We start from the raw sequence: 15,763 nt of genomic DNA, 5'->3' as shown, positions 1-15,763 counted from the left end.
TTTTCAAACAAATGTTGCTCACATCAAAAAGAACAAAATCAGTCTTTATTGTTATTGTAATGTTTATTAGAAGTAAAGTGTCCCCCTAGGCATAATTTATAACTCCATGGATTAAAATTTCCTGACCACTATAAAATAGAGGCATCACCTAAAGTTTCAGTTGATTAATCTGATGCTTAAACCAGTCAAATACACCCTTAGTTCTTCTCTCTTAGCTATCTGTGACGTGCAGATTGCTGTGTTTTCTGTTCTTAGCATTAGCACAATGGAAATCTTCTTCTGAAAGTTGTTCCATCACTGTCTCTTGAGATTTATATCTCTTTCATTTAATTCCTCCCAGGTAACGGGAGAGACCAGCTCTTAGAAATTTCTGCCTATGCTCCACTCTCCTGGAGGTGGTTATCCATCTGCCTTCAAGCTCTGCGGTCCTTGCCTCTTTCACAGTCTGATCACTCACTAACATTGCAGGGCAAATTGGATAGGGAGATATAGCCTGAGATCAGATGCCTGAAGGATAGCAAAAAAATAATCTGCCAGTATGCCTTGAAGAATGTGACTTCAGGAAATTAAAAACTCTGTGATGAGCTGTGTGGCCCGTGTCTGCCTGCAGTGAGCCACCAGGAAGCCAGTTTATCTCTTCATGCCGCTATCCAGGCTGTAAATACCAGCCTACTCACCCCCAATTCTGCCTTTCACACAAAGCGAAATCTAGATCTAGCCTAAGGACCAGACTGGTGGGGCTTATAAGGATTGGTGAAAGCAGCAGCAGCAAAAATGAATTGCAAGGTACTTCCATAGAGAGTGACCTATTTGCAAAAAATGGGTGGGGGAACAACACTATTTTTAAAGGAAATTAAAAAAATATTGGGAAATGAGACTAAATCCAAACCCACCTTCCTTACTAATACCTTGTGTCATGTATTTCCACAGCTCTCTTGGTAATTCATGCAAGCAGATTTGAGTTGAAATCTGGTGCCTCTGAATGATGCCAGGACATTATGAAGAAGTTCAGGGATAGGGAACCCAGGGCCCATCAGACATTGCTGGACTACAGCTCCCATAATCCCTGAGCATGGAGATGCTGGCTGGGCCTGGTGGGGGTTGGAGTCCAACAGTATCTAGAAAGCCGCAGGTTCGCATGCAGAAAAAGTCCTATACGTATGCATTTTTATTCTGCAGGCAGAGGACAGTCTTTCTGCAATGACGTTTGAATCTGACACAGAAACGGTGAGTTTTACAAGGATGTTCTCTTTCTGTACACTTTACATACCCTTTCAGTGACTACGCTTTCATACAATGGTAAACCAGTCTCAAGTGCTCTGTGGATGAGCCCAGAGCAAGCCAAATTGTCAGGCTGGCACTCGCCTTCCTCCCCGTGACCTAGAGCTAAACATGTGACAGAGTTTCATTTCATTTTTAAGGAATCCCAACTTAGCCTCATGGTCATATCATGGGATCCTGGTTTTAAACAAACTACAGTTAGTTTCATAACAGTATTCATAATATTCCATTTGGGCTTATTTGTGCAGAGCATGGTGATATTGGTGTAGGTGATTTTGAGTTTTTAAAACACCTTGGCAGGAATTTTCTCCTGTTATATAATGTGGTAGTCCCCCCCCCCCCAGCAGCATACTTAATATCAGGCATGTAGGTGTGAATTTGTTTCATCTATTGTGACTGTTTGTTTCCAGGCAACAATTCTGGACTCATCTGGGTATTTCTCTGGACCACTCTACTAATCCCAAATCTGCAGCATTCATTGTTCTAGCAGTAGTTGCTAATATATAAGAAGCTGTTAGTAGTAAGCCTTTTTTACAAAAATAAGTGGGCTGTACTTTATCCCTGGTATGTGTGTGTGTGTTTGTTTGTGTGTGTGTATATAGTAATGCTACTGTAATATGGAAGTGAGAAACCTGGACAAGAAACAGAATTAGATGTTTTACTTTTACAGCATTGTAAGATATTGTCTTGTTTATTGCACAGAGAGGGAGCATGTGGTTCTTCAGCTGTTGTTGGACAACAACAGCTCCTGAGTCCAGCATCATCTGAAGGGCCGCAAGTTCCCTATTCCTATTTTATTGACTTATTTTGATGAAAATTTCAGCTTTCAGGTTAGCGATTTGTTGATAAAGTTTTGAAACTTTAGTAAACCTGACTGGCTAATTAGAACCCCACTTTCTCCATACGTATAATGGCAGTGGTGCTGTTGTTCCCTGCTCAGAAAATAAATATACTGTTTGCAGCCATCATGTGAATCCAAACCAATGAAATTGGTGAATTTCAGTGCCAAATAAATATTTCTTTCAGAAACTGAAGAAGAAAACATCTCGCAAGCCTCCAAAATCACCAAGTAAGCATGACTAGACCTTTCCCTTTCCCTGAAATCACCTAATGACAATGCGACATCTGATTCTCTGTCGTTCTCTAGCATGAAATATGCTTCAGTGCAATGGGGAGGGGAGTCTGAGCGTGCTGGGATAGGGAATTGAATGGTCTCTCCAAAAAAGCTTTAAGATAGGAAGATAAGCTTTAAGATAAATATTAAAGGTAAAGGTAAAGGTACCCCTGCCCGAACGGGCCAGTCTTGACAGACTCTGGGGTTTGTGCGCCCATCTCACTCTAGAGGCCGGGGGCCAGCGCTGTCTGGAGACACTTCCGGGTCACGTGGCCAGCGTGACAAAGCTGCATCTGGCGAGCCAGCGCAGCACACGGAACGCCGTTTACCTTCCCGCTGGTAAGCGGTACCTATTTATCTACTTGCACCCGGAGGTTCTTTCGAACTGCTAGGTTGGCAGGCGCTGGGACCGAGCAGCGGGAGCGCACCCCGCCGCGGGGATTCGAACCGCCGACCTTTCGATCGGCAAGCCCTAGGCGCTGAGGCTTTTACCCACAGCGCCACCCGCGTCCCAAGATAAATATTACTGGCTGCTTTTACCTGGCTAAGGAATTTAGCCTTTTATTATCTTGTGGTTTACATACTTCTCATTATATGTACATTACTCTGAACAATAGCCTCCTATATCCAAGTAGCAATTCTAAGGCAATTAGTTCATACATCCTTTGCAGCTTTACTCAGATGGAATGTTAGAAGCTTATTGCTGCTGCAGTTTTAATCCGTAGCACTGACAGGTGTGTGTTTTTTTTTCTTGCCTCAGAGTCTCCATACACCTCTAGCACATGTTTCCATTCTAAAAAGGCTGGATTTCTGAGAACCTTGAAGGGCACAGACAGTAAGCACTTTGAAATCCCCTTGGTTAAAGCATCAAGGCAGCTGTGGCACGGATCGTTCAAGCAAGGTATCCACATGCAAAATCAGTTCCTTCTACAAGCTTCTTACTGCATAATCTTTGAGATGTGGGAACAAGAGCAATATATCTCTTTCCCATGCCGTGAATGTAAAAAAAAAAAAAAAGAGTCTCCAAAGTGGGAGGAGCTCCTGCCAGCCCTGCCCCACTTTCTGGGAGGAGCTAGCAATGGGCTCCTCCCAAGTGACCTAGGGGTTCTTCTGTTACCATTGAACATCAGTTGCTTCGCCATAGGATGACGCATCACCTCTGCCAGCTCTGTTCTTGCCGCATGTAGATTACAGATTGCTTTGTCCGGTTACTGTGACTTGCCACTCTTTCAGCCACTTCACAACCTTCACACCTCCTGGGCTGGGCTGCTTTTGTCTTTCTATAGCAATTCAGATATGTGCGCCGTCAACTCTGCTGCGTTCTCCCCTTGCCCTTTCACTAGGTGCTTGGATGAACCAGACGAAGTCGGACCCTGACGTGGGTCCTGTGATGACCGCTCTTCCTGGCAGCACACCAGAGTATCTGAAGGAAGCTTTGGGCATGAAGAAGCCAAAACACGCTCGCTCTGCCGGCAGTGGTGAGTCACAAAAAGGGAACAGCAGTTTTAGGATGATCCGTAATGGCGAACAGGTTGCATTTCAGGGTAGCTTAACCTTGAGAAAACCTTCATGGGCTTTCAAGGACTTCTGAAGCAAGGAAAATCTGCTTTGGTCCTGCGGTGCCCGTCAATAAACTTGTGACATAGATAAATTCTTAGAATCAAAGGATTGTAGAGTTGGAAGGGACCCCAAGGGTCATCTAGTCCAACCCTCTGGAATGCAGGAATCCCAACTAAAATATTCTTAGTAAACTTGCAATGACAATAAGTCCAGGTGCAATACCAAATATAAGTGGTATACGATTTTAATTAAAGGTAAATGCTCCAGTGAGTTTGCAACAGGTGCAACTTTTTAAACTTGCAAAAAACGTAAAAATCAACTGTCTTGGATGTTTTCTGGGATTTTTATAATGGACAGGAAGTCATTGCAGTCTTGGAATATTTCTACCATTCCTTTTGGCTCCCATTTATTTATTTGGGAATGATCTTTTCCAGGCTACATCCCTGGAACCCCAGACTACAAAGAAAAAGAAGATATGTATGATGAGATAATTGAATTAAAGAAGGTATGGATCACAAACTCTACATATTTATTTTTTTCTGTTGCACCTTTCAACCCAAAGGTGTCCAGGGTGGTATACAATATTTTATAAAATGCATGCACTAGTACAGAGATAAGAAAACCGACAATATACATGAAGTAGGTTGTTGTTTTTTAAAGCAAAGTCAAAAGGAAATCCAGCAGCACCTTAGGTCTTCCTTCTGCCATTTTCATAGGCCTGAAGAAACAAGCATGTCTTGATTTGATGCCTCCGTCTCTGCACCATGCAAAATGCAGTTTCTGAAGACTCTCAGTGGTGGGGGGTGGAGCTTGGTCTTAATGGATGCAAAGAAATCTCTGCAACTCTGTTGGGAGTATCTGCTCAGGATCTGAACAGCTGCTGGCAGGATTTCCAGGAGGGAATAGTAATTGGGCTCCAATAATAATAATAATAATAATAATAATAATAATAATAATAATAATAATTTATTTATTTGTACCCCGCCCGTCTGGCTGGGTTTCCCACCCAGGGTCCCTGTTTGGGCTGCACCACCTTCTCTTCTTGTTTGCCTTCTACTTCCGTATTCCTTGACCTCATATTCTGACTTCCACTGCCCTGTCATTTAGCACATCATCTCCAGTTTCCCATTCCCTGGTTGCATGGAAGGCCTCCTGCCACAGTGGAGGAAGCAAGATAGAGGTGTGGGAATGGGGGGAAAGATGTTGCGCAGGGCAGGGAGCCTGGGTGAAGAATTGTGTGTGTGGGGGGGTTATTGCTTCATCTACTCTCTCCATCAGTTCTGTTCTGATTTTTGAAATCTGGGGGCCGGCAGTTCTGTTTTGCTTTTGTTAAAAACAACAACAACAAGCAAATGCAAAAGGAAGAATGTCACTGATGTTTATTTACCGTGGAGCTGCAAGGAGAAATTTGTCGGAATAGATGTTCTGGCTCCACTGTCAGAGGCAGTGTGGCTGTGAATGCTAGCGGCTCAAAACTGCAGGAGGGGAGATTGCTGTGAGAACAGGATGCTGGACTAGACAAAATCCACTGAATTCAACTGAAGTTGAAAAGTGTCCCCGGATTCATTGAAAAAAATCTGGTAACCTTACACTAGATGGGCCATGGGCCTGATCCAGCTGTGCTCCTCTTAAGTCAGCACAAGTAGTGCACACAAACCCTCTTTGTTACAGACAATACAAGCCCAGAAAAGTGAAGCAGATCGGATGAAAACCAAGCTTCGGCGACTCGAAGAGGAAAGTAACCGAAAGGACAAACAGATTGAACAGCTGCTGGACCCCTCCAGGGTGAGTTGTGCGCTCCTGGGTAAAAAAATGCAGTTAAGGGAGAATGTTTGAATCTATTCACTTCGCTCTTGGTTTTCTAAACAGGACAAGGGAAATACTCCCTAACTCGGGCAAGAAAGGGACAATATTTTCTGTCTGTAGTATTTGCTTGTTTTATTTGTACTGTTGTAGGATAGAGAGAAACGGCTGCTTTACTGTTGTAAATCCCCTTGATGTAATGGGTGCTCACTGTTTTAGATACATTATATACTGAAATAATAATAATAATAAACTTTACACCCCAAAAAGGTATAATGGGTGCTCTGTAAAACATAATAATACAAAATTAAAGATTCCAGTTGCACAACTCTGGGTACATTTTTGTCCTTTAAAAATTTATAACACTTCCTACCTTCCTTTCACCATCGGACTCAAGGCAGCAGACACCTAGTGTCTCATCCAGGCAGTGACCAGACCCTCAGACCATACCTTGGTCTATTTATAGCCAGAAAGTCTGGAGGATGGCAGCTTGAGGAACGTAATGAAAGTTTGTTAGTGAGAGCTAGAAGCATGGTGGCTAAATTTTGACCCAGGAAGGTGCCTAATTCAATTTTTTCCTCTACTGTGATCTCACTAGATGATCTTAGGCAAGCTAATTTCTATTTTTAGCCTCAGTCACCCCACTCCCCTCAAATCTGCAAGCTGGGGATATATATTTTTTGTGAGGATCACAATAAAAGGACAAGAACTGCTATGAAAAAGGTCCATCTTCATTTTTTATCTTGTGCAAAGCACTTGGGTTCATGAAACACTTTGTGAATAGTGAATAATATTAATGTTTATTGTTTTTACAGTGGTCTGAATTTGGCTGGATGCGGACAGAGCAGAAAAATGATACCAGCTCGGTATTGTGCCTTCTCTTTCCCCTATCTTCCTTTCTAGCTTAAGAATTGCTGGTGGACCAGAACATACTGGGTTTGTAGAGTGACCACGTGGCTCAACTGTGTATTACAGTACACAAGGTGAAAGTGCTCATGAAATGCCAGAAGGTTTTCTTTTGTTTTTAATGTGGGTGTGCTTGCATCTGGATTCTCCTTGCTATTCAGAACTCAATTTATTAAATTGCCCTGAATTGCAAAGCACACTACAAAAATGAACACAGAACCTTCCTCTAGGCTTGCAGCTGAAGAATAAAGACAAGAAGCGTTAAAGAGGAAAATCAAGTAAGTGGGCAGGAGAGGCCAGAATATGCCAGGATGAATGGATGGTCTAAGGCGGAAGAGATGTGGGTGTCAGGTGAAAGGCTAATTCGAGTCCTGGGGAGATGCAGAGAGAAACAGGCAGGGAATAGAGAAGGCAATGGGGGGGGGGGGCAAAACTAGAAAAGTAGCAGAGCAAAGAGTCCAAGGAAAAGCATCTAGGGAAAGAAGGTGGGGGCAGGACCATTAAGATGCTCAGTAGTAAATGCAAGAGGCTTATACAATAAGTGGGGGGAAGCCAGCAAGGAGAATGGCACAAAATAATAGGATTGAAAAAGAAAATACCAAACTAGCAGCAGCATGTTATGGTAAAGTGAAGTGGCCTAAGAGTTGACGCAGGAAGACCAACAAGAGAAGAATTGCAATAATCAGAGCAGAAAATAATAAGAGGGTGGATTAAAGTGTTGGTAATGTATGTAAAAAGGGAAGAGAAAATGCCAAATGTATTAAGTGGTTGAAAAGACAAGACCTGGCAAGAGACTGGACATCAGCAGAAAAAGGAAGAGAATGGCTTTTAAAAAAAATAAAAAAGGGAGGAGAGCAGAGAACCAGATTATCAATGTGAGGTTAAAAAGGGCTGATAAGCAGGAAGAAAACAGCTCCATTTTAGTACAGCTAAGCTTGAGGGAAATGGGCACGCGTCCAATGAGAGGTGGTGAAGAAAGCAGCAGAGATTGAGGCAAGAGAGGAATGGAAAGGTTGAGTGAAGAACAGCAGAGCTAAAGGTCACCCGCATAAAGGTTGTATCAAAGGTCAGGAAAATAGATAATGAGACTGAGACACAGCACCTAGAGAAGAGGATGCTGGGGAACTTTGGTAGAAAGAGGGAAAGGTGGTTTCCTGTTTTCCTTTCCTTTATTTTGTTGTATTCCCAGTTGATCCCTTTGTCTCAGGAGGTTCATATTGACCTGCCTTTTGCTGGGACTGCCCTGCCTCTCATGGGTTTGTAGGCAGCGCAGACAAATGGTGACTTGTGTACGCACAATGTCTTAGGCAACGTGTGCTTCAGGAGAGGCCCTATGTGCTTTCTCTTTGATAGATGCTCAACGGATTGAAGCAGAAGATCCTCAAACTGGAGCAGCAGTGCAAGGAGAAAGACAACACTATTAAGTATGCCAAATTCCATCTGTTTGTTCATTTAATAGTTTTTTACCCTGCTTTTCCATCCTTGCAGAAGTTCAAGGTTGCTAGCAATAAATCAGTTACAAAAGCATATCGAAAACATAGGTGTCCTAAAATGACAGAATACCAGTGAGCAAAATTGAGCTAAACCAGGAGCGAAGCCCATGAGAGGACCGAGCAGATCAGGGGTGCCAACTCCTAGGGGCTGAGCTATTTTGCCTTGCCCCATAATTTCGGGGGGAAGCCATACCCTCTCAGCTGGAGGAGGCTGAGCAGCAGAGAGGAGGAGCCGCCAGCCATTGAAGCCATGCTGGCGCCATGTTTGGCTCCTCCCGGTTTTGAGACACCACATGCGTGCAACACCAGCTCCCCCTCCCCCAATCTGAAACAGTTACCATACAGACCTAAAGCATCCTGCAAAAACAGCATCTCGTTGGGGGAACCAGTTAGGCATTCCGAGGCAAAGGGTTTCACAGTGGGAAAGCCTTGCTTGCACACCTGCTATAGCAAAACCACTTGTGGGTTGTAGAGCAGGGCCTCTGTTGAAGTTCTAAGCATTCATAGGGGAGGAGGCAGTCCTTACGATGCTAAGGTTCCCAAGCGTGGCGCTTGCGTTGAAGATTGTATTGTGCTGGGCAGAGGGAGATGGCAAAACCATTATGTGTCGGAGGCAGATGCTGTGGCCACAGCAATCCTGTTCAGGAGCAAGTGGACTTTCTCTGATGCTGCTGAAATATAGATTGCCCCACGAATGATTGCTCCATTTCTGACAGCCATGAATTATATGAAAATGCAGTTGCTAGGAGAATAATGGGAACATCCTCTTACAAAGTGTGATGTGCTTTGGTTCCTCAGGGCAGCCTGAGTGGCCTGGTGGCCTCGCACATTGTCTACGAGAATCTAGTGCAAGTCAGTAGACTAGACCAGGGAGATGACAGGCCAGTTGGTTGTGGCATCTGCCCCCCAGAGAAATTTTCCAAAAGCCTTCTTAAAGCAGTTAGAAACATTGGTTATGATCAGTACTGTTGGTGATAATTTTGTTTTACAGTAAGGGGCGAAAAAGGAATTCCTGCTGGCTTCACTGTTAACAAATGTTCATGGTTAATTTATGTCTCTTCTTCTGTTCTGCCAGTTTCTACATCTTTTATTTTTCTAATGTGTGTTTTCTATCGCTAAAAAGCAAACTCCAGACAGATGTGAAAAGCACTAATGTGGAAGAAATGAAAATTGCCCTGCAGACCTATTACGAGGAGGTACATTTTTCTTTTGCTCGTGCTAAAGGAGGAGAACATAATTAGAAAATTTCAATAAAAACCTGGAACCAACATAGGTTTGGATTCTGTGTCCCAAATGGGCCCTCCATGTTTCCCTCCCAATGAATGATGGGTAAATGTGTCCATTGTTCGTGCTGCTGGATCTCATGCATTTCTTACAACAGAATTTCAGCGTGGAGAAAATGCTTCTCCGTTACGTGGGCAACCCAAGTAGTTTCTTAGGGCTGTGATCCATAGGGGTGCCGAAAAAGCATTGCTGAGAGGTATGCACACCCAGATACTGCGATGCAAACTTAGATGGCCACAGACGATGCCAGAGCTGTGCTCTGGGAACCCTCTGCAGAATTGCAAGGCATCCTAGTTGATTTCACGGTGCAACTTCTTAGTTACCAGAGTGTCACCATCCTATCTTCCTGCTCTCCTTCGCTCCTTTTCGCCCACCTGATTCAGCCTTGTAGCAAATGCTTATGAAGCAGCTTCCTTTTCACCTTGGTCCTTGCTCTGTCTCCCTGCTAATGCAAGCCATCCTTTTGCAGATCCAGCGACTCCAAACCCTACTGGCAAAATCGAAGACCGTGCAACGAAAGTATGTTTATTTCTTCGGGGCTGTATGCATGTGTATAAGTTTTTGCTCGCTAATTTTTATACTTCACTAATAGCGGTGAAGTGAGAAGATGTTAAGAGCTTTAAAAAAAAAAAAATCTCATCACTTAGACGTTGTTTTGGGTTTCTTTCCCCAACGATGGATCTTTCATGTCCTACCTATGTTTCATAACCATACTAAAGAGAAAAGGAAGTTTGTTGAAGGTATTTCCTACTAAGGTATGTCACAAGGTAAAGCAGGGGTGGGGAACCATATTTCTGACGATCTCTCTGGTAATCTGCCAAGGCTGTATGCTAATAGAGGGTGGAGCAGAAGCCAGAAGTGGGTGGGGCCAGAGTCAATAGGGGGTGGGGCTGCCCCTTCTCTTTCTTTTTGACATTCCCTTTGCTGTCTCTCACTCTTTCTTCCCACTTAATGGGCTGCTGGGGGGAGGAACAAGTTACTCTTGTCAGAGGTGTGAACTTTCAGAGGGCTTTTGAAATTAATTCAAGAGTCATGTGAAACTAGGCAGAGAACTGTAGGTTGCTGACCTTTGCATTGCAGTTTTAGGTTCACGCCCTCGTATTATGAAAACTGGACTCTTAAGTCAAGACAATGGCCTCTTAAAGGCTAAAACCTAGTTGGTTAGTTGGCATTCCATCTCATGAAACAATTGAATTTAAGGTAATTAAGGCTTCAGCCATGATACCTTCTTAGGTAGAAATGGGTACACTGAAATAAATAGGATTTACTTTTAAGATTGAGGCTCAAGTCACACTGAAGTCAGTACCCTCCCTGATCCTATAAGCCCTATTGATTTTACTTCAACTTATTTTCCAAGCTCCAGTGAAAGCACTTCAGACTATAGCGAAACCATTTTGAAATTATCTACTTCCTTTCCACTGGATTATTATCAAGTTAAATTTTAAGAACATGCTCCTATGGAACAGGAAAATATATTTCATAGCAGGATCAAGTTGTAAACAATTTGAAAACAATCAAAAGCCGTGAAGCAAAATTCTGAGACAGCCTTTAATTTAAGCAAATAATCCCTCATCCTGACCCCAAAGAAGGCTGCCTTTAGAAATCGATAGGATTCTGTGTAGTCATCTAGTCATTTAAGCGTTCTCAGGTGAATGTGTCATGGAAATTATATACCTTCCAACAAAAAATAATCCCCACAGTCAGGGCTCTCTATGTATTCTGCAGACTTAATTATAAGTATTCATGTGGAAACTTGAGGTTCTCCTTTTTCATTGGTTAAAAATAAATACATGTTTCCAGTCCACATGCTTACGAAAAGAGAAAAGATTGGAAACATACAGGAAATTTTAATCTCCCCATGTCCTGGAAACAATTAAAGCTCTAGGACCAGCATGGGGAACCTGTGGCTCCCAGTTCCCATCAGCCCCAGGCAGCATGGCCAATAGCAAGGGATGATGGGAATTGTAGTCCAACAACATCTGGAGGGCCTCTGATTCACTGCCCCTGCTCTAGGACATGGGCAGCACCTCCAGCGTTTGGGGCAGAGTCTCAAGTCCTGTACAATTATTCCTCTACCCTACATGCCATGCTTGCAACAAGCCTCTAAGCAAGTAGGTACCAGTTGAATCTGCGCCAAGAAGTTTGGGAATATCCCAGGTTAGTTGATCTGGGGGATCGTGGGGGTGCACATCCTGCACCCAGATCCAAAGCACATTGCAAAAGAGGGTAGATTAAGGGAACGCTTCTGTATAAATGTGATGGAAATAGCATTTATCCTTTTTTCCGCTGAATGAAGCTTCCCAAATCCATGTTATGCGATTCTTCCTCAAATGCCACATTTCTACCACGCCTTTGGTTCAGTCTGGTGGGTTGCAGTTTCCCCCACCTAAATCCACTTACCAGTTTTTCATAATCTCCCCGCTACACATACATGCATCACTTCTCTGCGCTTCCCTCTCATCTCACCTTGAGCACTTGCAAATGCACATACTGACATATACATACAAACTCCCAAGTTGTACGTATACTGACACATACATACAGACTCCGAGTCCTGCCTCAATCCCAGCTTCCCTGAAGGAGGCAAATCAATGGCTTAAGGTTCTGGGTTGTCACTTCAATCAAACTGAAGTATCTAGAGGTAATTTTTAGTCTGCATTCACCATGCAGAACTTTAGGTTAACCCAGAAGGGACCACTACCTAGTGATAGGACTATAAGTTTGCATGCAAAATGTCTCCTGGATCCAGTCCCTAGCTTCTCCACGTACAAGGGCTCAGGCAGCAGGTGCTGGAGAAGGAAACCCTTCCAAGCTGATGCCCATCAGAGTAGACACTACTAGGTTCAGTCCTCATATGGGGCAGCTGCATATTCTGCATTGAAGGGGGCTGGACAAGATGATCCTCAGGGTCCCTTCCAATGCCATATACCGTATTTTTCGCTCTATAGGATGCACTTTCCCCCCTCCAGAAATGAAGGGGGAAAGTGTGTGCGTTCTATGGAGCAAATGCAGGCTTTTGCTGAAGCCTGGAGAGTGAGAGGGGTCGGTGCGCACCAACCCCTCTCGCTCTCCAGGCTTCAGGAACTATCCGCAAGCCTGCGGAGCCCTCCGTCTCACTGTTCTAGCTTCGGGATGGCTGCACAAAGCCTCCGCAGGGCGGGGGGGGGGAGGCACCCCGCCGCCCTGTGGAGGCTTGAAAGGCTGTCCCTGAAGCTGCGCTCCAAAGGCTTCAGGGATCTTTGAGGTTGGCGGTAGGGGAAAGCAGCGCCAGCCCCACAAGCTCAGGGGGCAACGGCAAGGCTGCGCACAGCCTTTGCGCTGTTCCCTGACCTGCTCTTGAATGCACCTTGTTTTTGAGGGGGGGGGACCAAGGAAATATGTTTTTTTCCTGTTCTCCCCCTCCTATGGTCCGGTGCGTCCTGTGGTCCAGTGCATCCTATAGAGCGAAAAATACGGTAATTCTCAGATTTTGTGATTGCCCACGGTGCATAGTTAAGCAGTGGAATTTGCTGCCATGTAGTGATGGCTGTCAACCTGAATAGCTTTGAAAGAGGATTAGACAAATAGCTACAAGTCATAAGGCTGTGTCGTCTTCAGTACTAGAGGCAATGCATCTCCAGTTCTGAATTCCAGTTGCTGAAGGATATGAGCAGGAAAATGCTATCCTGCTCATCTGGTTCCCCTGTGGGAACACGATGCCAGGACTAGACCGGCTTTCCATCTGATCCAGGTGTTGTGTTGTGTTCTTACTGGATAGCCCAGGGATCAGCAACCTTTTTCAGCCGTGGGCTGGTCCACCATTCCTCAGACCATGTGGTGGGCAAGATTATATTTTGGGTGGGGGGGAATGAACAAATTCCTATGCCCCACAAATAACCCAGAGATGCATCTTAAATAAAAGGACACATTCTACTCATGTGAAAACACGCTGATTCCCGGACTGTCCACGGGCCAGATTTAGAAGGGGATTGAACCGCACGCGGCTTACGGGCCTTAGGTTGCTTACCCCTGGGACAGACAGATAATCTGGCCCATGATAAGACAGCCTCATTTGTAATGGGTAATAATAATAATAATAATAATAATAATAATAATAGTAATAATTTATTTGTACCCCCGCCCATCTGGCTGGGTTTCTCCAGCCACTCTGGGCGGCTTCTAACAAAGATTAAAAACACATTAAAATGTCAAACATTAAAAGCTTCCCTGAACAGGGCTGCCTTCAGATGTCTTCTAAATGTCAGGTAGTTGTTTATCTCTTTGACATCTGCTGGAAGGGCGTTCCACAGAGCGGGCGCCACTACCGAGAAGGCCCTCTGCCTGGTTCCCTGTAGCTTTGCTTCTCGCAATGAGGGAGAACAGTAATGCAGAACAAAGCAACCCAGTTTTGAGAAGAGCACTTAACACCCACATGCAGAAACAGAGAAAGAAAGAGAAATGGAGATAGTTTTGAAAGTAGAATAAGCACTTATTTTGTTGTTGTTCCTTTTTCAAACCCCGAGCCCTTGGTAAATAGGAGTGTTTCTGTAACTTGAGTGTTTGGGGAGCCCAATTGGAGGTGAATGCTAGCAGGACTTCCTGTTCCTAGAAAAAAAAGACTCTTAACTCTAAAAGTTGCCCAGATACTATAGACATCAGGTGAAAGATCCAGAGGAGGAAGAAAATGTTGGAAGTTTTGAAGGAAGAGGCAAGAGAGAGAGAGAGAGAGAGGTCTGTGCAATCGGAGGAAGACTGGAGGATTATGGAGCTCAAGGTAGCGTGGGAAAGACGTCGAGTAAGATTAACGTTATTCTGTGTCTTGAATGCCACTAACTTGACTGAAATCACAGTAAGACCATTGAAAAGATTCAAGGGTGGGGATTCCAGACTGAATCTCTGAAAGGGAGAGGCATTTAGGACCAGCGTCCTTATCTCAGGTGTAAATAATAGATTCATCAACTGCACCCACCTATGCTCCCACACTTTGTTGGAACAAGGGGGCATTAAGAAAACTGTGTAATAATAATATGACATTTATATCCACTTTTTCTCCTAGGAGCTGCACATAGCTCTCCCCCTCCCCATGTTATCCTCATAACAACCCTGTGAAGTATGTTGGGCAGAGAGGTATTGTGATTAGCCCAAGATCACCCAGTTTGCTTCATAGCTGAACCTTGGGCTCCTAGGCCCTAGTCCAGCACTCTAACCACTGCACTATACTGCCCCTTGTTACCAGCAATGTGTGCTGCGCTTTGCACGGTAGAAGAGGACAGGCTCCTGCCCCAATGAATTTAACCCTACAATTTGACTTGGGAGGGAAATAGAGGCTGGAGTAAAGAGAGGAAGGACATGCAGCTATTTCAACAGAGTCTTGGAGCATAAGCTTTCGTGGACTTCCATCTGGCATCCCCTGAAATGAATGGAAGCTTTTCATGGCGTAATAGATGCTTTAGTCTTTAAGGTGCCACAAGACTTTTGGTTGTTCCTGCTGAAAGAGGCTAACATGATTATTCCCCCAACCCATTGAAATCTCTTATTATTACAGTTACAGTACGTATATTAATGCCTAGTATGAGGACCAGAGTTGTTGTTTATTTCCAAAGGAATTGGAGGGAAAGGTGGCATTTTGAGGGACAGTTTGAAGGAAGAAGGAGGTACAGTATTATGGGAGGCTGTTCCAAGCATGAGGAGCAGGAAGGGAGAAATGGCCTTGAAGAGAGCAGGAGAGCTCTGGGTGCTGCAAGAATTAAAATCACAAGCAGAGGTATATCCAGCTATGAGTTGGCGTCCGCAAAAGGATTTTGACTTGAAGTTGTCCGAAAGAGATTCAGGATTCATCAGAGCTCAGCAGCACATTTGTTGATACAGCTGTTGCTAGAGCTTAGTTTTAAGTTGAACCCATTACACTTTTTCATTTCTTGGGCTGTGTTGCATATCACTTTTGAGGTGAGCAGTTCCTGATGATTTCATCAAGGGCAACCTCCAGAGAAAGGACTTTCCCTTCTCAGCCTTCAGTATCCTGGCTTTCCCCTCCCCCCATCCGATTCTGATACACATATTTAAAATGAAATTTACGGTGTGCTCACGAGCTGGAAGCCCCAATCTGGAAACAGTATAATTTTATCATTAAACGATATTCTGCACATACAAAGTGTTATAAAGTCTATTCTCAATATGAGACACAGCAGCAGGAGACAAGTAACTCTTATCTGCAAGCAGAAAGCTACTTAACTGAGAGGCCACTTTTCCTTGCAAGGGACAAAAGTTTCGGATGAACCATCTCCCAACCTCAGCTGTTGTGATGCATCCCATTGGTTCCCCATTATTAAATAAGCTGAGCAGC

General features: G+C 44.2%; 1 protein-coding gene across 1 annotated transcript in view; it reads left to right on the top strand.

Annotated features, from left to right (window-relative positions):
- IQCE (IQ motif containing E) overlaps positions 1 to 15,763 on the top strand; it is a 37,969-nt gene that overhangs the window by 3,640 nt on the left and 18,566 nt on the right. The window contains exons 2-11 of the mRNA XM_082199989.1: positions 1,180 to 1,227; positions 2,308 to 2,350; positions 3,156 to 3,296; positions 3,739 to 3,873; positions 4,390 to 4,460; positions 5,627 to 5,740; positions 6,574 to 6,624; positions 8,018 to 8,088; positions 9,281 to 9,353; positions 9,911 to 9,960. Of these exons, the coding sequence (XP_082056115.1) occupies positions 1,180 to 1,227; positions 2,308 to 2,350; positions 3,156 to 3,296; positions 3,739 to 3,873; positions 4,390 to 4,460; positions 5,627 to 5,740; positions 6,574 to 6,624; positions 8,018 to 8,088; positions 9,281 to 9,353; positions 9,911 to 9,960 (797 nt within the window). The remainder of the gene's footprint in view (positions 1 to 1,179; positions 1,228 to 2,307; positions 2,351 to 3,155; positions 3,297 to 3,738; positions 3,874 to 4,389; positions 4,461 to 5,626; positions 5,741 to 6,573; positions 6,625 to 8,017; positions 8,089 to 9,280; positions 9,354 to 9,910; positions 9,961 to 15,763) is intronic.

Source organism: Podarcis vaucheri (assembly GCF_965113315.1).
Source record: "Podarcis vaucheri genome assembly, chromosome: 14".
NCBI classification, from domain to species: Eukaryota; Metazoa; Chordata; class Lepidosauria; order Squamata; family Lacertidae; genus Podarcis; species Podarcis vaucheri.
This window is presented reverse-complemented; position numbering and strand designations above follow the sequence as displayed.